General features: G+C 59.9%; 1 protein-coding gene across 1 annotated transcript in view; it reads right to left on the reverse strand.

The window, feature by feature from the left end:
• LOC105071175 (calmodulin-binding transcription activator 1) overlaps positions 1-21689 on the reverse strand; it is a 567239-nt gene that overhangs the window by 79487 nt on the left and 466063 nt on the right. Inside the window, exons 5-7 of the mRNA XM_074377511.1 lie at positions 11841-11981; positions 8391-10237; positions 2452-2578 (exon numbers count right to left, since the gene is read on the reverse strand). Of these exons, the coding sequence (XP_074233612.1) occupies positions 2452-2578; positions 8391-10237; positions 11841-11981 (2115 nt within the window). The remainder of the gene's footprint in view (positions 1-2451; positions 2579-8390; positions 10238-11840; positions 11982-21689) is intronic.

Here is a 21689-nt window from a genome sequence, read left to right on the forward strand (position 1 = left end):
TTCAGTCAGGGCGTCAAAACATGGATATCCATAAGGGACCCGCATTTGCAGTTAGTGGTAGAACAGAGCAGAGCCCTGGTTCTCAACCTGCTGAGCCTCCCTGGGTCCAAAATGCAGGATGTTAGGGGAACCTGAAGGGCTGGGAGATACAGTGACCTGGGCAGACTCTCCTGCCAGCTCTGGGGACCCAGAGATGCTCTGGGACCAGGAGACCCACCTGCTGAGATCTGAACAGCCCAGGGCCCCTCTTCCGGCTCCCCTCCAGGACAGGAGGGCAAGGCCCCACATGCCCAGTAGCTTCAAGAATTGAGCCTGCGAGCCAGGAGCTTCCTGGACCTTCCTCTTCTCAGCCTCCTGCCCATCTGGCAGGTGGTTTTGAAAGATGTAGAAACGGAAGCCCAGAGAGGTCAACCACCGGGCCCAAGTTGCCAGATGGTAACCGGCTGATGTGGGATGGGCGCGGTGTGACTGATCCAGCCCCCGGGATCTGCCAGGTCCTGGCCTGGGACACCATCCAGAGGGCACGCAAAGGCCGGTCTTTTTTTTTTTTTTTTTGAGGGTTCAGATAACTCAGGACAGGCAAGGTCTGGGTCCTCAGCCAGGCCAGAACCAGGTACAGGAAGTGCATCTATTTATAGGCAAGGCGAGTCCTGTTCCAGCAGCAGGTGATAAGCGGACACTTTAATAACACGTTGCCCTCTCCCCCAGCTCACCCGCAGAGGTGGGCGGAGGGCTGCATTAGCCACACACAGCCCTGAGCTGGGATAGGCTGGCCCAGCCTGGCTGTCATCCATCCGGGGTGGCTGTGGTCCAGGCCCAGCAGGGCTGCTGGGAGCCAGGGAGCAGAGGGTGCTGAGTGGGTCCGGTGCAGCCAGCCAGGCGGCCAGTGGGGGCAGGACCAGCAGCCCTGGCTCCCTGGGCTGTTTGTGGGGACGTGGCTACTGGGATGAAGTGGAGGCCAAGCAGGTGAGCCCAGCCCTGGAGCAGAGGCATTCTGCTCCGGTGGGCTGCGTGGGGAGATGGAGGGAGAGAGAGAATGTTCCATGTCAGCTCAGGAGCCCCGGGCTGGGTGGACGCAGACAGCGGGGGCAGCCCTGGGTTCAAGCTGGATCACCCCGGGTGGAACCAGGCCCCTGGCACTGACTGGCTCTACTCTTGCCCCGGGACCCCTGCCCCCACTTCTCCTCCCTATCCTTGGCCCTCCACAGGGGGCTCTCTTTCTCACCTTTTGTAGATGCCCTAGCTTCAGATAACATGGACTGGGGCCCTCTGCTACCTGCCTCCTCGCCTGCCTCTCTGCTCACCGCCTGGGCAAGCTGGACGGGCCAAGCCTGGAGCTAACGATGCCCATGAGATGTCAGTCAAGGGGCCTTCCCAGCACCAGCCCCAGAAACAGAAAACATGTGCCCTAGAAACAGACTCCTTCACAAATATCCTCTCCCTTCTCATGACATGCCAGGCGCTTTTAAACTGTAATGGGTTTACAATGTGTTTCTGGGGTACAGCATAGTGATTCAGTCATACATATATATTCATATATTCTTTTTCATTATAGGTTATTACAAGCTACTGAATACAGTTCCCTGTGCTGTACAGGAGGTCCTTGTTGTTTATCTAGCCAGGCACTTTCTGAGCCCTGGGGACACAATGGTGACCGAGAAAGACACAGTCCCTGTCCTCATGGAGCCAACATGCCACTGGCAGGTGGTAATGGCCAGAGGTCAAGGACAAGTTGACCAGATAAGGACGTGAAGCTACATGGATGACAATGATGAGTCTCAGTGGGAGGGAGAAGGCCAGAGCCACAGGGCAGCACTCAGGGGCCCCTGTCCCTGAAAGTGGAGGCGGACGAGGAGCTGGTGCCTTTTTCTGGCCACGGGGTGGACGGCTTCACCAAATTCTCAAAGGAGGTTGTGCAGATATTCTCAATTTGACACCCCTTCTCCTCCAGACCTTCTCCATCCCCCTCTGACCTGCTCTGTGCCCCGGGGGACTGGTCCCATGAGCTCTCTTGTTCTTGTGGCTTCTGCTTGGCTTGGGCCGTGGGAGGCACGGGCCAGCGGAGAGAGGGAGGCCTCATGGCCCCGATGCCAGGCCCAGCTGGCAGCCCTCCGCCCGCCTGGCTCTCACCAGCTCTGGTCATCTTCAGGCGGAGGGTGGTCAGATCTTCCTGCTGCGGCCCGTCTTGGGTGTGTCAACCTGGCTCACTGGATACCTGAACAGTCCCCCATCAGGTTCTCTGCAAAATCCCAGCTGAGCACACCTGTGTCCCGCCTGCTAAGGGGGTCCACCAGCCCAGAACAGATGGCATCGTAATAGCGAATCCCTCACATCAGGGGATGCCGAGGCCCAGAGTAATGACCCAACTTCCCAGGGTCACCCCCTCCCCCAGGGTGACTGGCATCTGGTGCTCCGGAGCCCCACGCCTCTGCTGGGACACAGCCTTCTCACCTGGGCAGTAGCAGCGCAGCACCCCGGGCTGAATCAAGGACGCAGGCACTGAGATCTGGTCGAACAGGCAGCTGTAGTTATTGCTGGCTTCTTGCCACGGGCCTGTGATGAGAACCTTCACTCCTCCCTGGAGGGAACAGAGGCGAGCAGAGGGGGTCAGTCACACAGGGAGGGCGGAGGGACACGCCCTCCTTGGCGGCACCGCTCGGACAGTGGTCTGCACTCCCAGCCCTTGTGCAGATTCCCAGCTGCGGTACGTCCTGACTTTTGAGAACCGCTGTTTCAGGACTGCAGCAGGAGGAGGGACCCTAGCTGCCACCCCTGTCCCCAAGTCCCTGGTGGGGGAGGATCCCCCCCCAGATGCTCCTTGCCTTCCTCAGCTGGCATCCAACACAGGGCTAGCAGTCCTGACCCCTGACCCCCTTATGGAATCGGAACATCAAGTTCCAAGCAGCAGGGAGCACAGAGCTTTCCAAACCCTTCAGCCCATGATGCCCCTGCAAACCGGCCGGTGGGACCCCTAGAAGGAAATGGAGGGGGGGAGGGGGCTTTCTCTCTCATTGGCTGGTGGACAGATTGTGGGAACTCTGAGCTGTGGAAATAGGCCTGAGCATCTTGGTGGTCCCCCAGGGACTGGAAGTCCTGGTGAGGAGATGAGGGGAGACCCAGGATCCCAAGGGTGTGGTGAGGACAGCCAGGACATGGATGAAGCCAGGACATGGATGAAGAAGGCGAGAGAAAGACAGCAGAACAGAAAATTGGAAGGCCGGCTCAGAGCTGGAGGGGCTCGGAGGTTGCCTGGATTGGAGAGGGGCTCCCTGTTGGGCGCTGGGGATGGGGTGGGGCTGAACATCACCTCCTGGACTCTGTGCCGAGCCACAGAGGGCAACTGTCTGTGCCACTGCCCACACAGCCTGCTAGCCCCCTCGCTCTGCACACACGGTCCACTGACGTGCTTGCAGCCTGGCTGTGCGGGGCAGCTGCTCCCGTAGGCTGCGGAGTTGGGGTGGAGGGAGGGGACGGAGGAGAGGGGCTCAGATGACCTTGCTTAGCTGGAGGGGAGAGGGCCCTGCCCCCAAGGATCCCAGGAGATCCTGCCCAGGAGCAGTGGAGCAGAGGAAAAGGATGGGCACTCCCCGAACTCCCCCTGGAACCAGCCAGGGCAGCCACAGAGCAAAGAGGTAGCCTTATGTCTCAGTGCCCCGGGCAGTCCTGCTCTCAGGTCACTGTGCCCGCTTGGTGATGAACAGCACCCTGTCTTGCCTGATGTGGGCAATGAGGTGTAGGTGCCCTGCTCAGGGCTCAGACAGCCGAGGGGAAGGCTGGGTTACCGAGTTGTGGGAGAGCCTGCTCTGGGAATGCAGGGGGTAGGGTTGCTGGCCTCTGGCTCTCCTGGGGTGGGCTGACCTCAGGTTCCACTCACCTTTCCCAGCGAGGGGCCAAGAACGGCCCAGGACCGGGTGGAGAGCACCACCTAGTGTCCAGGCGGGAGAAGGTCGAGAGGTGCACCTGCTGGAGGCTGGGGTGACAGAAGGGTGCGGAGTGCGGCCTGAGACCCTCCTTCCTCCACCTCTCCAGGCCAGGAGACCAGACCCCAGCCCTCTCATTGTGGCCTAATGCCAGGAAGACGCTCATTCTTGGGTGACCCATCCTGGGCACTGGCCCATCCATGACCCGGAGGGACCCCAGCCTCAACCCGGGACTTGCTCCTGAGGCTCCCCGCGGTGTTCCTGGCAGCCTGGCCTGGCCCAGGGCTGCCTTGGGTATCAGCAGCAGGAGGGTGTGTTTCCAGGGATGAGGTGGAGGTGGGCCCCCCAGAGCCCAGCACAGAAGAGAGGTTCCACCACGGAAGGGGCTCTCACGGACGGGAAGGTACAGCCCCTGTGCCCTTGGATGGGCCTACCTTCCTCTGGCTGCAGTGCCTGGAGAAGTCACTTTGCTGCTAGACAACCAGTGTTTGGAAGACACTGGAGAGAGCTCGGGACCAGGAGCCAAAGCAGGAAGTCTGCCCCTTAGAAGCTGTGTGTCCTCAGGCAAGTGGCCCAACCTCTCTGGGTGGCATATGAACCCTAGGGCCCACCTGGCCTCAACATTCTTCAATTCAGATATACAGCTACATAGAGAGATTTGGAGTTCTGCCTGCATGGCGGGACTGGGGCCAGCAACTTTGGGCCCACGGGCTGGGAGTGGGGGCTTGGCTGGGAGGTGTGCACACGTGGAACCTGACTTTGGGATTCCTGGGAGCACCAGAAGCCAGTTCAGGGCATGATCATCCCTGGATCCTGGGCAGTGGAAGAGCAGTGGCTTCAAAAGGCCACAGACAGTCACCATGTGAGAAGGAAAGAAAAATAAATAACCCCAATCAACAGCAGCTGGCATGACGCTGGAGCTGCTGTGAGGAACAAAGGGCTGCGGAAGTTACTGGAGCACATCAGGACCTTCTCCATGGAAACTGCTGTGGGAGGGGCTGGGCATCCATCAGTTCAGGCGATGGTCTCCATGGCAACACCGGCCTGACTGGGCTGAACCGCTGTGACGCGGGCACCTGACAGCTCTAATTGCAGCCTCCTGGGCCTGGTGTGGCAGGAGTTCAGTGGAGGGAGATGACGCAGAAGGCTTGGGGGAGGAGATCTGAGCTGTCTGAGGTCTCTGTGCCCTGGGAGCCCTGAGATAAAGGACCCGGACTTCTGATGCACCTAGGGCGGCCCTGGCCCAGGGACACCTCCCACGTGTGTGTGTGTGTGTGTGTGTGTGTGTGTGTGTGTGTGTGTGTGTGTGTGTGTGTGTGTTGGTGACCAGCTGCAGCTGGAGGTGAAGAGGTGGACAGAACTAAGGAGACATGGGAGCATCCTGTGGGAGGGAGGGATGCTCCAAGAAGAGACAGCAAGACCTTAGCATTCCTGCAAAGTGGGTGCCGGGGCACCATCGAATTTCAGAGCTTGGTGGGGGCACTGGGTGACCGACCCCATATTTTCAGACTAGGAAGAGCCCCTGGGGCCTACGTGTCTTGCCACAGAGCCCTCCACCAGCTTGGCAGAGCCTGGCTAGAACCGGGCTCCTGTCAGAGGCAGCAAGCAGGCTTCTTCTTGGCAGAGAAGGGGAGAGGGTGAGGGGGCACCACGCCCACCTAGGGGCTGTGAGGGGAGGGGCGGGGCAGGGGAGAGATGCCCTCTCCTGCAGAACTGGGAGTGGGGTGGCCCCTGCTGCTGGACTGGGAACAGTGGCCCGGGTAGGGGAGGACGGTGGGGAGCAAGGGGCGGGCAGAGGCCTCACTGAGCAGCCACGTTGGGCCCCAGGCCAGCATTTTCCAAATCAAACTGAATTTGACCTGCTCTTGTTCCTGGGTGGCTGGAAGCATGGGGAGCTTCTGGAAGAGCCGGGCTGTCTGCTCCCTGCGCTCCCTCCCATTCCTTTCCCGTTCCCGTGCCGCCCTCGCGTGGCCAGCTGCTGAACTGACTTTCTCCGAGGTTCAGGTTAGGGACCCGACAGCCACTCCTTGGGTACAGGACCGAGAGGTCCAGGACTGCTCAGGGCCCCTGACTGGAGCCCGTAGGTCCCAGGGGCCGGAGTGAAGGCCTGGACCAGCCCAGGGATGGGCAGTCACAGCTCAAGGCTGAGCCCAGGGGAAAGAAACTCCTCTTCCCACAGGACTCGGGCTCCAGGGAGCCTCAGAGCATCCCGGGGACACAATCTCCAAGGTCCGAGGACTTGGCGGGCCTTGAGGCCACCCCTCTCAGCCACGTACAGATCAGGAAACCGAGGTCCAGAGAGGCAGGTCTCAGAGCCTGGCCAGAGAGGCAGAGCCCCAACCCCCAGCTCTGACCTCCCTGCACCCGAGTCCCAGGCCTCCCTTCAGACCCCTCTGAATTGCTTTCTTAAGCCCCATGGGGGTTAAGCTGCTGAGCTGAGCTGACCTTTCACCCCAGGGGGACAGGGTCATGCCAAGCCACACCAAGAGAAAACTGAGTCAGAATCTTCTGGAGTCTTGGGGGGCTGTGGGGGCTGGGGACCCTGTGGAGGTGGATGGAAGAGGCAGACACTTCGCTCAGTCCTCACAGCAACCCCGCGAGGAAATCATCGCCCTGATCTTAGATGCAGGAAGGCAGCGACCCTGCCCAAAGTCACCGGCTAGTCAGTGTGGGGCCAGGGTTTGAATCCAGATTGTCCAGTCTCAGCCCCGTGCTCCTTACCACGCAGGGCAGCCGCCCGTGGACACCCGAGGCTTTGACGAGCACGCTGCCTGCAGGCACTCACGCAGCGCGCGGGCGGAGCTGCCCTTCTGACTCCTGCCATAGTTCTAAGATGCTCCTGTCTGAGGGCGGGGCTGCTACCTGGGCTGAGAGCCAGGGACATCTGTATGCTGACTGTATCTCGGCCTTGCCGTAAAGGAAGGCGGCAGGGGAGGTGTGAGCCTCCTGGTCAAGACTGGGATGCTGAGATCCCCAGTATAGGTGACCCCTCTGAGGCCACCACGATCAACCAGTGAGCAGCCTCTTTGCCACGGCCACGGCAGGGGGACACAAAAAGGAGAACAGTGGGCCACGAGCTGTGATGCTCACAGAATAGTCACCAATGATATACTCATAAACTATTGATGACTTACTATGGGCCAAAGGCTTTACAAGCACTCCTGGCACCACACCTCGCGTGGAGGCGGGTGCCGGTGTCACAGGCAGGTGAAGTCACGGCACAGCCACGCTTGACGCCCAGGAGTGCCCCCCGAGACATGCCCTTCACCCTGGGCCTTGCTGTCCCCTTCACCAGGGCCTGGGGGAGACTCTGAAGCGGAGATGGGCTCTCAGAAATGCTTCACTTCTCACAGAACCCCATAACCACGTCCTGACTCAGGCACTGCCCTGGGAGCGCCTGCTAGCGCCTGGGTCTGGAATGTGCACGGGTTTCTGCGAGCATCCCTGCACCGCCCACGCTGAAAGAAAGTACCCCATGAGCTTCCAGTTCTTTCAGGAGCACTCCTCCCTTGGTGTCCTGGGTATCAGCCCCTGCCCTAGCGTCCAGGGAAGTTGGCAGTTCCAGTGGGCGCAAGGGAGCCGTGGGCAGCCAGCTCCTGGGGAGAGAGTGCCGATCTGGGCCCGGCGGTGAATGTTCTCTCCCTGAGCACCTGGCAGGCAGGCTGGGAGGGGTCAGGGAGCCTGTCCTAGTGGGCAACCTGGGATTAGAGGAAGCTCAGGCCACGCTGTCCCCTTCTCACGCCACTCTATTTCGGAGGAAAAGGAAAGCTTCCTTCCTTAAACACTTGTGCCACCTTGGCAAGACCTGGGTTTTCCTGCGGGTCCTGGGCTTTGGAGCTCTGATTCTCAACGTCAGATCTCAGCCCCCCGGGAACTGAGGCAGGTGGGGGCTCGCGGGGGAGGAGGCCACAGGTGGGATCGTGTAAGATCCTGGGTCATATAACATGCCTTTGCTTTTAAAGAGGCTGGATATACCCCCCGAATCTCACAGATCACTATTTGGAAGCTGTACCCTCCCTCTCAATTTAATGGGAATTATTTGTTTTTGTTTTGTTTTGTGAAATAAATCAAGGGTAATGGATCCAGATGGTCTCTGGAGGTGATTTTTGAAATTTTTTTCAGCAGCCTTAGGACCCTCCCTCCCTCAAAAAAAAAGAAGCAAAGCAAAATATGAGTGGAATCTTAACACATAAGCCAGGTGACAGCAAACACTGTTCTGGCAGAGCTTGGAGGGGCCCTGGCCTCCAAGGGAGACCCCTGACTTTAAATCTACTTGCTCCAGTGAGGACAGAACACTGCTTGAGAGAGGACGGGGTAATTTGAGCACCTTGGGGACAGAGGGAGGGGACAGCTTGGTCTGCCTGGCCCAGAGCTTCCCAGAAAGGGCAGAGCCATGCAAACGAACTTCCCCTGGCTGTGTGCTGGCTGGTGGTGGGCAGGTGAGGCGGGCAGGGGAGGCGATGGTCTTACCTCTGGGTAAGACCACTCCGGGGAGTAGTCGGTCACCATGAACACCCGTCCGCTCTGCTGCAGCATGCCCAGGGTGCCCGGGCCCGAGGCGGCCGAGACCACCTCGGCGACGTGCATGTAGGCCATGGTGCTGGCCCCGGCCTCAGCACTGCTCAGCTGCAGGCTCCCCTGCTGGGGGCTGCAGCAGGGGATGCACATCTCTGCCTGGGTGAAGGGGGCACGGGCCCCGTCTTCCGACTGTGAGAGCGCCGCACTGTCCCCCGACACCAGCTGGTGCCCGTAGATGGTGCCGCTTCCCCCCTCCACGGAGATGAAGTCGTTGATCAGGTCGGAGAACTGGTTGCTGAAGGAGATGTCGAAGTGGTCCAGGCTGAGCTCCATGTTGGAGGCGTTGCCGAGGCCGGGCTGGGCCACGGGGTAGAGTCCCTGCACCACGTTGCCCGGGAGGATGGGGACGCCGCTGGCGCTGCGGATGACCCCGGTGGGCTCGGGTTGCAGGTAGTGCTCGGAGCTACAGGCCTGCAGCTCCCCAGACTTGATCAGGCCCTCGCCCCCTTCGGCCACCTGTGAGGTCTCCATGGTGACCTCCCCTTCCGCTGCCATGGCCTGGAAATTGGCCTGGAACTGCATGAGGTGGAGGGAGGAAGTGGACTCTATCCGCGTCTCCACGTGGCCGCTGCAGGAGCTGGTTTGGGATGAAGCCTCCGTTTTCACCGTGGGCATCACAAAGGTGCCCCCAGGGTCACTCAGGCTGCTGTGGGCATTCTGCTCGATGGGGAGGGGCTTGCTGGCGTCCTGCAGGAAGAAGCTCGGGGAAGGGGTCTGGTGGACATGGGGGCTGCGGCCCGTCTGGCTGAAGCTGGACGTGTAGTCCTTGTTGGAGTCTATTGCACTGAAGTCCATCTGCTCCAGGGTGGTGCTGGGGCTCAGGCCGCCGCCCGATGGCAGGAGGCTGGAGCCTGCGGTCAGCGTGAGGGAGCTGGACGCCGCGGCCGCTGCGGAGGAGGAGTACGCGTCTTTGGCCATCTGCTGCTCGAAGGAGGTGTCCTCGGTCTTGATCTCCTTGGTCAGGACGGTGGCGAAGCTGAAGCCCCTCTCCACTGGTGGCGAGTGCCGGACATTGGTGCTGACCATCTCGGCTTTCAGGCCCCCGCCCCCGTACGTCTGGCCCTGCTTTGGGTTGTTGAGGAAACAGTCGGGGTCAAAGTTCATGGTGGTTTCTGGAATCTTCCGGCCCCCGTCGAGGGTGGTGGAGAGGACCAGCTCTTCGGACACATTGGTGGGCAGCATCGCCAGGCTTTCCGAGCTGCCCGAGGTGGGGAAGGCGAACTTGTGGCCGTCGGAGCTCACGGCCAGGACGAGGCTCTGAGAGGCATCGGGGGAGAGGAGGTGGGGGTTGGGGCCGGTGGTGGGGGACATGGTGTACACGGCCTCGTTGGTGACCTCGGACATGAACACCGTGGCGCTCTGGGACAAGCTCCCCATCACAGAGGCCACCGCCATGCTGGATACACCTGTGACCACGGGGCTGTCCACCATGTCCGGGTCGCTGTTGAGCCCGCTGCTGATGGACACGGGGGAGCTCTGGGTGGTGTCGGGGACCTCCACCTGGTTGGTGGAGGAGACCTCGGTGCTGTTCTGGTGCAGGAGCACGGGCTTGGCCACCTTGCCATTCCTCTTCTCGCGGCTCGAGCCCTTGCCGTGGCTGTGCTCGTGTTTGCCCTCAGACACGTCGTTGTGCTGCACCTCCGAGTGGCCCCCGTACCCCCCGGTCCGCGGCTCCACCTTCGGCGAGATGATCCGGTGTTTGGCACTGTTACACTTGTGGTGCACGCTGCTGCCCGCTCCTGCGGAGATCGGAAGCCCAACACGCACCCGCGCACACACACGCCACACGGGCACACACGCGCGCACGCACACACGCAGAGAGTCAGAGCTGGGACCGCGGTGGACCCTGTCCCTGTGCGCTGGGGTCTGGCAAAGCCCAGCCTGGGAGTCCAGGCAGGCACCTGCCCACCGGGGCTGGCGTGGGACAGACACTCAGGGTCTCGGGTCCACTTATCCCACTCCGAGTTCTCATGTGTCCTATGGGGCTTTTCCCCTGAGGCCCTCTCCAAACAGTGATGGGCATGTCCCAGTGCACAGGAGGTGGGGAAGGAGAGGACGAGGAGAATGTTATCCTCCAGGAAAATCCTTCCCACCTCGGGAGGCAGACACCACTCACTGCAATGGCTCTCGCAGGCCAGAGGGGCTCAGTTTGGGATGGTGGCTAGAGCCCTCTCCCCTCCCATGAAACTTTCCACACCTGCTCAGGCCATAGCCGTACCCTTTCAAGAAGGCCCTTTAGGACTGGAAGTCAAAAGCTGACAGTTGAGGGGCAGGTATAGCTCAGTGGCAGAGCGCGTGCTTAGCATGCATGAGGTCCGGGGTTCACCCCCTCAGTACTTCCATTAGAAAAAGAAAAACAGCTCCTGGCAGAAGCTGACGGTGGGGTGGATGTTGAGTTTGGGGTGTGTGTGTGGGTGGAGAACAGTGCATCTCTCTGGATTAGCTCTTAGGCCCAGGACCAAAGGGGGTTCTAGACATTTCCTTTGCAGAAAGGTACCTGGGGTCACCACCCCGTGTTTAGCTAGGCCCAGCCTGTCCTTGGCTGGGCAAGGAGCTGAGCAAAGACAGAGCCCTAACCCCCAGTTCAGTGGCAGAGAAGAAAGAGCCTCAGGCTCTGAGTTTCTGAGCAAGTCTCCCTCAGGGCCCTGCCTCCAGGCCTCCGCTCCGAAGTAATTTTCATTCCATCTGATAAGGGTGACTTCTGCTTTTGATAAAAGGGTGAATTCTCCCCAGATCCTTTTACAGCCTCACCGAGATTCCTCTATGCATGAAGACTTTGCAGACAAGTGACATGACCCTCTAATGGAAATATCTAATTAAGGCAGCAGAAGGAGCGAAGATCCACATTTCAAAGAGCAAATACCATTATCAGAAGTGTAGACACATCAGGACAGAGGGTGCGGGGCACGGTACATTCTTGGAGACAGAGGTTAAAGCAAGAGGTTTAGCTTGAGTGGCCCCATTGACTCAGGGCTCATCTCCTGGAAAAGCCCATGTCTGCCCAGCGCCTGGGGATCTGGGCTCCGGCTGGGCTGATGATGCCCAGGATCCCGGGGCCTGGAGGGCACCGCTGTGGGTGGATGTGGATGTGTGCCCTGGAGGCCGCCTCCCAGCTATGCTGCCCAAATTCCTAGAGGGAGCCTGCCTGCCTGCCTCTCTGGAAACCACTCTTTCCTGCCCAAACCGGGCCTCACCACCAGCCCCGCCAGCCCCGCCAGCCCCACGGGGCAGGATCAGGGAGAGCCGCCCTGGCCCCGGGCCGACCCCCTGCCCTCAGTGCCCTCACACCTGCTGCCGGGAAGAGCCCTCTCTGCCCGCATGCCCGCCGGGGACCCCGCTCACCCAGGCCGCCGGTGCAGAGGCAGTTGTGGGTCCGAGGCTGCGGTTTGGCCTGGTGGCTGTCGAGGATCTGCTGCACCAGCTGCTCCACCGAGAAGCCCGAGCTGCTGCTGCCGTTGCTGCACGTCCACTTGATGCCGTGGACTGCGGGAGAGAGGCAGGCGGCGGTTAGGCGCCGCGGGAGTAGGGGGAGGCCCCGGGAGGGGCGGGGCCGGGGCCCCCCGGAGCACAGCCCCCTCTCCGCATCCGCAGAGTGATGCCTGTAAGGAGGGGAGGAAGGAGAAAAGAGAGGGGAGGAAGGAGGCCCAGGCTGTCCCACCAGAGCCCGCTCCTCGGGGGGCCTCTGCGCTCCCCCTCTGCCTCTCGTCCTCTTTTTCTATAGCACAGCATGGGGAGGGGCCGCCAAGAGACTTGCTTTTATTTTCCCAAAGTCCAAGTGCATCGGGCGGTGTTTCGAGGGGTTCTGGAGTGGAGTGGAAAGAGAGTGAGGACAGGGAAGGAGGGGCGCTGGATGCCGAGGGGCCTCCCCAGACCGCAGGTCATGGAGACTTGGAGAAGAGAAGGAGAAGGCGGAAGGGGTCGGCTCCGAGCAGGATGGACGCCCAAGCCTGGGTGGGGAAGGGCGGGGCGGGAACGATTCCGCTCCCCGCTCTCATCAGACTTCTTGGCCTCAAGGGGTTGCAGGTTAGGCCGGAGGAGAAGGGGACAGACTAAAGGGCCCACGTGGCCTGGACAGTGGGTGCCCCCTGATGACCGGCCACCTGCACAGCTGCCCTGGGGCTCTGGCTCGAGCCTCCTTGACCCTGGGCCTTGGCTCTTCCTGGTGTTGGAGTAGGGGGCCCCAGAATTGCTGAGGGTGGGCTCCTCGCCTGCCTGGCAGGATGGGGCTGGAAGTCTAAAATAAACGACTTGCCTGGCTGAGGGTGTAGACTGATGAGTTTTAGGCCTCTCACCCTGCTGTCTTTTCTCAGCTGGAGCAGACCTGGCCGAAAGGTGGCCAAGCCTGGGCTGGCCTGTCAGGCGCCTGGCACAGCCCAGCTCTTTCTGGTGGCTCTGGTGGGGCTGGGTCCAGAGGCAGTGTGTCCACAGCCCCGGGGCCGGAGCTGGTGCCCGGGGCTCCAGGAGGAACCCAGGTCCCTGTGAACAGGGGACAGTGGGAGCTGATGGTCTGGAAGGAGGAGCAGGGCACAGGGTTGGGATAGGGAGAGGCCGGGCACTTTGCAAATGCAAGAATTCCCTTTCCCCTTTGGCTGAGCTCATCTGGCGTGGACTCCAGGGGAAGAGCTGTCAAACCCTCAGGGCCTGCCTTTACTGTGAGGGGCACACGAGGACACACAAGGAGAGTCTACACAGCAGGTAGGAGGGGGGTTGGATTCAGACCTAGATTGGAGTCCAGGTTTTCATCTTTACTTGTGTGAATTTGGGCAAATCGCTAAGCCTCTCTGAGCCTCAGTGTTCTCGTCTGCAAAATGGGAAGATAACAGCAAGTGCCTCACAGTGGCCAGGAGGGACCCGGTCTCCTGTCTGGCACTTTGTGCTGAGCCAAGCGAGCATAGTGGTGGTCATAACTGCTAATGGTGACGATGGTGATGACAGCAGCGACGGCGATGGTGGCGGCACATGGCATGCGATGCTGGCCTTGCCCTGCAGCTTGGCTGATGCTATGGGAACAGGGCTTGGAGAACGGGGCTTCTTGCTGTGAAATCCACGGATGGGGTCAGCCTTGGAGCGTTCTGTGGCGCCATCTGTCTCACACCGCTGTTCCTTGTCAGCACCTTCGTGGAGAACTTCGGTGGTTTTCCCAAGAAAACTCCGGCGAGGGTTACAATCTGCTGGGAATCCCTCGAGGCTGCCGCTTCTCCTCTCGGTGCCCCTGCCCCAGGTGTTCATCCACCACCCTCGCCCTCCACTCCATTCTGATGAGGCTTCGGCTCCTCCGGAGGTCTTCCCGGCTCTGCCTCCTGTGCCTTGGGCAACACTGGGGCCATGGCCCCGCTCCCGGTGGGTCCTGAATTCTGGCGGGTCATTGAGAGGGGATGGCAGCTGAGTGACTTCTGCCCCAAACTAGCTCAGCTGCCTGATTTGAAGTCACGGGGGCCTGTTTGGGGCAGAGGTGATGGGCATGTGCAGGGGTGGGGGTGTGGGTGGGGTTTACAGACCCCCTTTCCACCAGCGGACAGCGCCACCTTGAGATACCTGGAAATTCTCCGGCAGCCCCCAGAGGCCTGGGCTCTTGCTGGCTCAAGCCTACCACCTGCCCGGCAGCTAGAAGGGAAGGCTCAGGCCAGGGGTCTGCAAGCCTCACCAAAGCCCTGGAGTACTTCTACCTGGAAATCCGACAGTGAAGACGGATAGCAGGGGATACCCGGCCCAGGTAGGAGTTGGGGTCAGGCCCTGTCCTCACACCCGGGCCCTCCTTGGCTGGGGACCTTTTCCAAATTCTTCATTTCAGAGATGAGAAAACAGAGGCTGGGGGGCGGGGCCGAGAGCAGGGCTCCAGGACCCCTTCTCTGAAACTGCTGTACACACAGATGGCCTGTCCCAGCCGGCCATCCCTCAGAGGTTCTGATGTCCTTGATAGGGAGGAGCGCATGTTTTAAAAACAGCCCCGCAGAAGTTCCTCATACGCAGTCAGGATGGTACACACGCAGCTCGTCCTGAGCCCAAAGTCGCGGGTACTGCACGTCCGGGAGCAGCAGCACCTCCAGGGCTCAACGTCAGTGCTCACTGCAAAACCAGACCAGACGTTCTCAGGGAAGACCTCACTGAGTCTGGACGCGGGTCTCTGGACAGGTGAGCTGGGCTCAGGCAGCCCCACCTCTGGCCACTTGGCCACACCCCGCGCAGAGGTCTGGGCTCCTGAGACCGGGCAGGGTTGCTGATGCCTGGACAGGCAGTCACCTCTGCCAGAGCATCCCGGCGTTTCTGACCAGGGACCCCCTGTGCTCGCCGCTGCCCCCCAGCCAGTCTCCTCCAGCCCCCATCGGGGGTGCGGCCCCTGCGTTCTTTCTGCCTCTTGCTCCTCAGCTTACGCCGTGAAGGTTATAAAATAAAAACCCAGCGAAGGGTGACAGATTGCAAGCAGAGAATTTCTGGGTGCTTAATGCAAATTACCTACTGTCTTAGCACATCCCGTATGCAGATTGTCTCCCTCTCCCTCTGGAGGGGGTGGGAGAGAAGCCCCCTCCTCTGAGGTGGTGAGCTGTTAGTACTGAATATCAAATACTATCAAGACGGCTTTTAACACGTCACGCTCTGCTTCTCGACACGTAATGAATCAGCGGGAAAGGAGATTTCTATGGGGAAAAGAGCGCTTCGTGAAGGAAGGCTCATAAACACGCACTGGCCTCCTCGCTCCCCTGCCCCGCCCTCTTTGTAAAAGCAGCAAAAAGGAAATGGCATGAAAAGTACACTTGATGAAACGCAGGGTCATGACCTGGGGTGGGGCACAGGAAGACAAAAGCGAATTCCCCCCCAAATAACCTCCCGGTGGCGCTGGGCCACGCAGTCGTCCCCTCTGCTCTCGTCCCGGTGGACGGCACCGGCCCTCTCGTTCCCAGGCCTCCGTCGGCGGCCTCGCCCGGGGTCAGGCGGCGTCCTGAGTGTTTTGTACAGAGTCACAGGCAGGGGACCCTCTACAGCTCCCCATGCACAGCGCCTGGACAGTGGTTCCAGGCTCCTTAGGTGATGGAGAGGGGCCTGTGTGCCCAGGAAGGCTGGGACAGGGTAGCAGAGTGGGAGCAGGTGGGCAAGGGTGGGCCAAGCTGGCTCCTGTCAGGCCTGCACAGGACAGGAGTGGCCAGGGGACCACGCTGACCACCGGAAAGTGGGGTGCCGAGGGGTCCTCCTGTGGCTCTGACCACAGTCCTGCTGCTACCCGGGGATCCCCGCTCCTGGGCTGGACACTGGCCCTGTGGGAGGACTGGTCTGCGGAGCCGAGGCCCGGGTGGTGCTGCAGGACCCCAGCCGCCCGCTCTGGTGCTGACCTGGCCTGTACGCGACGCTCACCCTAATGACCTCCTGCAGTCGGGCGGCCGCGCTGCCACTAATCTGAATAATCAAAACGAAATCAGTGACAACAGCATGGGGCCATGCTTTGGAGAGCATCTTCTGATGAACAATTCACCCAAGAGGCAGCCAACTGCCGGGAAGGGAGTAATTGAGATCCGGGGGAGGGGGCCGGGGAAGGTGTGGGGGGAGCACCCCCGGGGGCCGGCTGCCAGCCGAGCGCCTCTTCAGTTACGGCTGCTCCAACCCAGCCTTGCAGGGGAGGCGGAGAGCTTGGGCCCGGCAGGCTTAGCTTGACCCCAGGTCAGGCTGCCCTATCACCCTGTTATGGACAGAACTGTGGCCCCGCCCCCCTAAACTCTGAGGTTGAAGCCCTAGCCTCCAATGTGAGTCTGTTTGGAGGTGGGGCCTTTCAGGAGGTAATTAAGGTTAAGTGAGGTCATAAGGGTGGGTCCTAAACCAACAGGACTGGTGTCCTTTTAAGATGAGAAGGAGACACCAGGAGTGGGCACACAGAGAAGGGCCGTGTGCAGACACAGGGAGAAGGTAGTCATCTGCAAGCCAGGAGGAGAGGCCTCCCCGGAAACCAGCCCTGCCCACAGCTTGATCTTGGACTTCAGCCTCCAGAACTGTGAGAAATCAACCCCTATGGTTTAAGCCGCCCAGTCTGTGTACTCTGCTGTGGCAGCCCCAGCTGACTAATTAATATGGCCGCCAACAGGGTCAGGCCTCCCCCTCCCCAGGCTGCCTGGCTGGAGCCCTACGAGCCCCTGGGAGAGACCCCCTCTGCCCTTGGCACTGCACATGTGTGTGTGTTTGAGGGGCCTTGAGATCTTTCCAGAATGCCTCCCTCTCCTGCTGCTTTAAATCTCACCCTTCATCCAGCACACAGCATGGAGCCTCTCTTCCCCTGGGAAGACTTCCTGATTACCCCAGTTATTGTCCCCACTGGAGCCACAGTCTGAATCACAAGGACAGGATGTTGGGGAGGGGGTCCCTGCGCTCTGCCCCCATGCTTCCAGCGCTGCCTGGCTCCCAGCAGATGCTCAGTCAGGACTGCTGGAGGGAGCAAATGAACGGGCAGTTTCTCAGGCATCACACCCTCTCTAGCATCGCTCTCTTTCTGTTTCATCCATTCATGATTTTCCCCAGTGAGCTGTGAGCAGAGCTCACATCTCAGTAATAATAGCAAAAATAACATTTACTGCCCTTACACTGTGAGCCAGGCACTGTGCTAGGTTCTCTACATGTTGACTCCCTTATAAAAAGAAATAAATCACAACCCTCTCCAGCCCTGGTTGGGCGCCCACTGTGGAGGGGCCCTGGGCAGTGGCTCTCAAAGTGTGGTTCCAGCTGCAGTATAATCACCCGCAAATATGCTAGAAATGCGCATCCCCAGGCCCCGCCTGGCCTGGGGTGAATCAGAAGCTTTGGGGGTGGGCTCAGATCTGTGCCCTGCCCTCCAAGGGATTTGATGCTAGCTCAGATTTGAGACCCAAGGGCCTAGAGATTCCATCTCTCATCTCTCAGTGATCCTTTGAGACAGAATTTTTGTCCCATTTTATTCACCTGAGGACCAAGACTCAGGAAAGTCCTGTGACTCGCCCATGGTCACACGGCAGGTAAGTGGAGGTGGGGAGGGGTGGCCGTTTCCACTGAGCCACCTGCCTCTCGGTCTCCCCAGCCTCTGTCCCTCCCAGGCTGATCAATGGCTCGACTGTTCATTAGGGCGGAGGAGGGAGAGCTACCCCACCAGGAGCTAGACTCCTTCCGTTCACTTTGCTTTCTCAAGCGGGTGATTCCAATTTCCTGGGGGGCTGGTGGCTGGGCAGGAAGCCCAGACCCCCTCCCCCCTAGGGCTGGCCCAGGTGCTGTTCCCCTGGCCTGCAGTGCCTCCACTGTCTCCTGCCCTCTCTGAGGATGGGGGTTGCCAGCTGCCTCAGAAGGGCCAGGTGGGCTCGGGGAGGGGAGGGGGCAGAAGTTCTAAAGTCCCTGGACCCTCCCTCATGACCTTCCTCAGCCGGGGCCGGGCCAGGTGGGCAGCCAGGACAGCCGTCTTGGGCCTCCCAGGGGCAGGACAGGAAGTGGGGGGCCGGGTCTGTTGTGGACCTGCTCTTGGAAGACCAGGAGTGAGAGAGGGAGGAAGGTCCCTGCAAGGAGTCTCAGCATCTCACCTGGGCTGCTGGGGTTCCTGGAGGGGTGCTGGCCTCCTTCATCATGGCCAACTGGGGTGAGGTTAGGGGAAATTTCCATAAAAGACAGGGAACCCGAAGAAAGACTCTTCCCGGAGAACGTGGGATTTGTGGGAGTAGCGTCTGGCCCCTCGCCTAGGTTGCTAGGCATTGGGGGTGCGGGGGGGTGGGGACAGGACCCACTTATTCACAGGCGGAGGTGCAGGGTGGGAGGGGCCCAGAGGCAACCTTCTTGGTTGTCTGCAGAAGCCACAAATGTTTGTTCCCAATGTGGCTGCTTGAGGCCACGGTGGAACTTTCCCAAAGGGTAGGGAGAACCTCTGAGCTCAATGCCAGAGCCGGCTCCACAGGAAGGAGGGGCTGGGATTCAGAAACGTCCAGAGTCTGTGGGAGACAGACTGGTAGGACCACCCTGGCCGGGGGTCGCGGCCCCGGTGGCCACAGCTCTTTTCCTTGCACACGTGTGATCTTGGGAAGATCTTTGATTCCTCTTGGCCTCCGTTTCCTCACCTGTAAAATGGGTGCCTCCCACTGATTCATCTGACTACACGTCACTCTTCCTTAAGGTACTAGAAAGACACATGTGGGTCCTACACCCAGAACTCTGACTCGGTGGCGTCACAGGAGATCTGAGGCCAGACGGGGTCCAGGGCCCCAGGGGAGACGACCCTTTCTGCTCTGAAACATCATTCCTGGAACCCTTTGGCAAGGAATTAAAGTCAGAAGGGTATGATCTGGAAGGCCCCTCACCCTGCAGTGCCCTGGTTGCTGGTGAGGGCAAGCAGCTGACCCTTCTTTGCTCTGTGGGGCAGTGACTTCTGGAAAGATGACAGGGCACCTCTGGCTGGAGCTAGGGTCACAGCACGGGCGGCGCTGCTGGGATGGACGCTTGACGTCCTTTGCACAGGAAGAGATTTCTTGACGCCGTGGTGAGCAGGTGACAAGTGGCTTGCTGGTAACAAAGAAAATCCCTCCCACCTCCCAGCAGAGGTCTGTGGCAGGGGGCAGGGGGCGCTTTCTCTTGACCCGTCAGCCTCGGCTCATCCAGGGCTCCCACTCGGGGACTCAGCTCTCTGTGAAGACCCAGACAGAGGTGACTGTTTAACTGCTGCCCCGACAGGTCACCTTGGAGACCAAGACGGCGCTGTGATGGTTTGTCTGGACAAGGGTGTCGCCCAGAGCCTCCTAGGTAGCCCTGCAGTGCGGTCACCCTACTCAAGAGCCACATGACAGAGGCGGGCGGGAGAGGGGTCGCCGCGTGCCTCGCAGGGCCTGGATGAGCCCACTTGGCGTCTTCCCACTAGTGGACCCTCGAAGGCTGTCTCCATGGCAACAAGGTCAATGGGAAATGGCAGCTGCATTGGTTTAATTTTCGCTGTATTCTTGTTGACAGGAATAAAGGCCCTGCTTCTGGTTTCTTGGCTCAGCTGGATGGAATTTTCATTAGGTTTAACTTCTCATATCCAGACACCCACAGACTATTCAATCTCCCCGTCTCACCCTCGGCTCGCATTCTCCTGCTGGTCCTGAGGACAACGTACTCAGAAATCTCATTTCGAGGCGCACAGAGGCTGGGTGGGAACAGGGTGGCGCGCGTGTGTGGGGACACACAGGCTGTCCCGAGTGGGCCTGTAATTCCTGCTTCAGGATGTCTGGCGATGTGGGGCCCAAGACCCTCCTTTCCATCTGCTACCAGGAGGCACAGGCTTCATTCCATCCATGAACCAGCCCAGGAAAAGGCAAAGGACCTGAGGACTTCTTCCAGGAGGGAGGGACCTAGCACCTCAGAGGTGAGCAGCAGGGAGCGGGGCTTCCCAGTCAGGAGCTGATTTGGGCCGCTCAGGCCAGCACAGCTGCCGGGGCAGGAAATCCAGGCCATGTGGGGACGGTGCTCCCCGCTCCTCCGCGCTTGGCCTCACAGGCATCTCCTAGGGGCCCTGTGACATAAGAATTGGCCTTGGATGAGTGTTTCCTCTCCGGCTCTGCTAACTGGGCCAAGGACGTGGCATTGTGGAGCCATTCCGAGGCTCTCAGAATCTCCTCCTGATTTGCTAAGTGGCATTGTTACCGAGGCCGGGAATTCTCCGCGCCGTAGTAAGAGCGTGAACGTGCTTGAAGTTCTCTGATTGTCTAGTAATGTCGGAAGCCCAATTTGGCAGGGAGAGAAGCTTCAGCTGTTACCCCACATCCAAGGAACCATGTCGGCTCTGGAATCCTCTTCCCTTTGGGGCTTGATGGCAGCCTTTGCTCTCAGGCTCCGCCCAGGGGCAGGGATGGCAGCCCCTCCAGGTGGTGACTGCAGGGAGGCAGGTGCCCTTGAAAGGGGTAGCTGCCTCTTGGCTCCCAACTATGTGGGCCAGAACCTTTGATTTTCAAGGAAAAGCTGCAAATTTGGAGATTAAAATGTCAACAACACATTCTAAGTTCAAGAAAACCACTCCCCAGCGTGAGCAGGGCTGTGTCAGCCCTGGGAGGCAGTCGGGCACAGGCTGTGGTTGGCGGGGCTGCCGTGCCGGCAACACCAGCAGAGGGGCGCTCTGTCAAAGCTCCCGGACGGAGCAGGGGATTCTGTGACTGCAGCCCTGAGTGGCAAGTAGCCAGCCAGAGACAGGAAATCAAAAAAAGTATTTCTCTGTTAGTTCTCCTATTTGGGAGCCAAACCCGCTAAATAAGGTTTAGCCTGAGGGAGAAAGGCACACTTGCAAAACCAACCTGGATCCTCCCAGCAGAGCAGGGAAGGAAGTAAGCCTGGATTTCACATCAGACTTGCCTCTCTCTTGCCTCTGCTGGGAGATCCCGCAGGGCTGGGAGGCGCCGGCGGGGCGTTCTGGCAGGAGTGGGGACATGAGGAGACCCAGCCTGGCCGCTCCTCGTCTCAGCAGTTCCTCACCAAAGGGACAAGCAAGATGGGCAGGGAATTCCTCTCCAGGCCTGTCTACACTGAACCACCTCCCCCAGTGACTCCAAATCCAGCCGACACAGGCAGGGAGCGGGACAGGACCTCTGGGCTTGGCAGGCCCCGTCCACTGATGAGTCCCTCTGCACTTAGGGACAGAGCTGTGGTCCTGGGGACACAGATGTGCTTCCATTTTTTTGCAGTCCAGGGTTTCTCATGACTTCAAGTCAATAAGTGTCTGGAAGACCCCGTTCTGTGTCTGGCACTAACATCGAACTTTCAACCCAAGGAAACTTCTAGGGTAGTGTGTCTCAGCCCAGAGTCTATGGGAAGAATTCATGGGGTCCTGAAACACCCAGAAATGATGTCCCGATTTTCTGTGCATGCTTGAGATCAGCACTGCCTCTGTGACCTGTCTCCCTTCTCAGATCTGAGAATCAGCTGATGCCCAAAGAGGCCTGTGGCCCCCCAAAAGGGCCAATCCTGATCTCCACGACAGGGATCCTTGGCCGGCCTCTCGCTGGAAACTGCATTAAGCTGGGATCTCTCAAAAAGTACAAGAATCTTGCTTGATAAAAAATTCAGTTTCCCAGGGCCCACTTCAGACCTGTGGAATCACGATGTCTTGAGGGGCAGGGTGGGGCCGGAGACAGGCGCCTGCCTGGTATCAACCTGCCCCGGAGGTTCCGACGTGGACCACAGCTTCCGGCACCGAGCAGACGTCTGTGCCCAGGCTCTGTGGGCCTTGGAGGACTG

This window comes from Camelus bactrianus, chromosome 13 (genome assembly GCF_048773025.1).
Source record: "Camelus bactrianus isolate YW-2024 breed Bactrian camel chromosome 13, ASM4877302v1, whole genome shotgun sequence".
Classification (NCBI taxonomy): Eukaryota; Metazoa; Chordata; class Mammalia; order Artiodactyla; family Camelidae; genus Camelus; species Camelus bactrianus.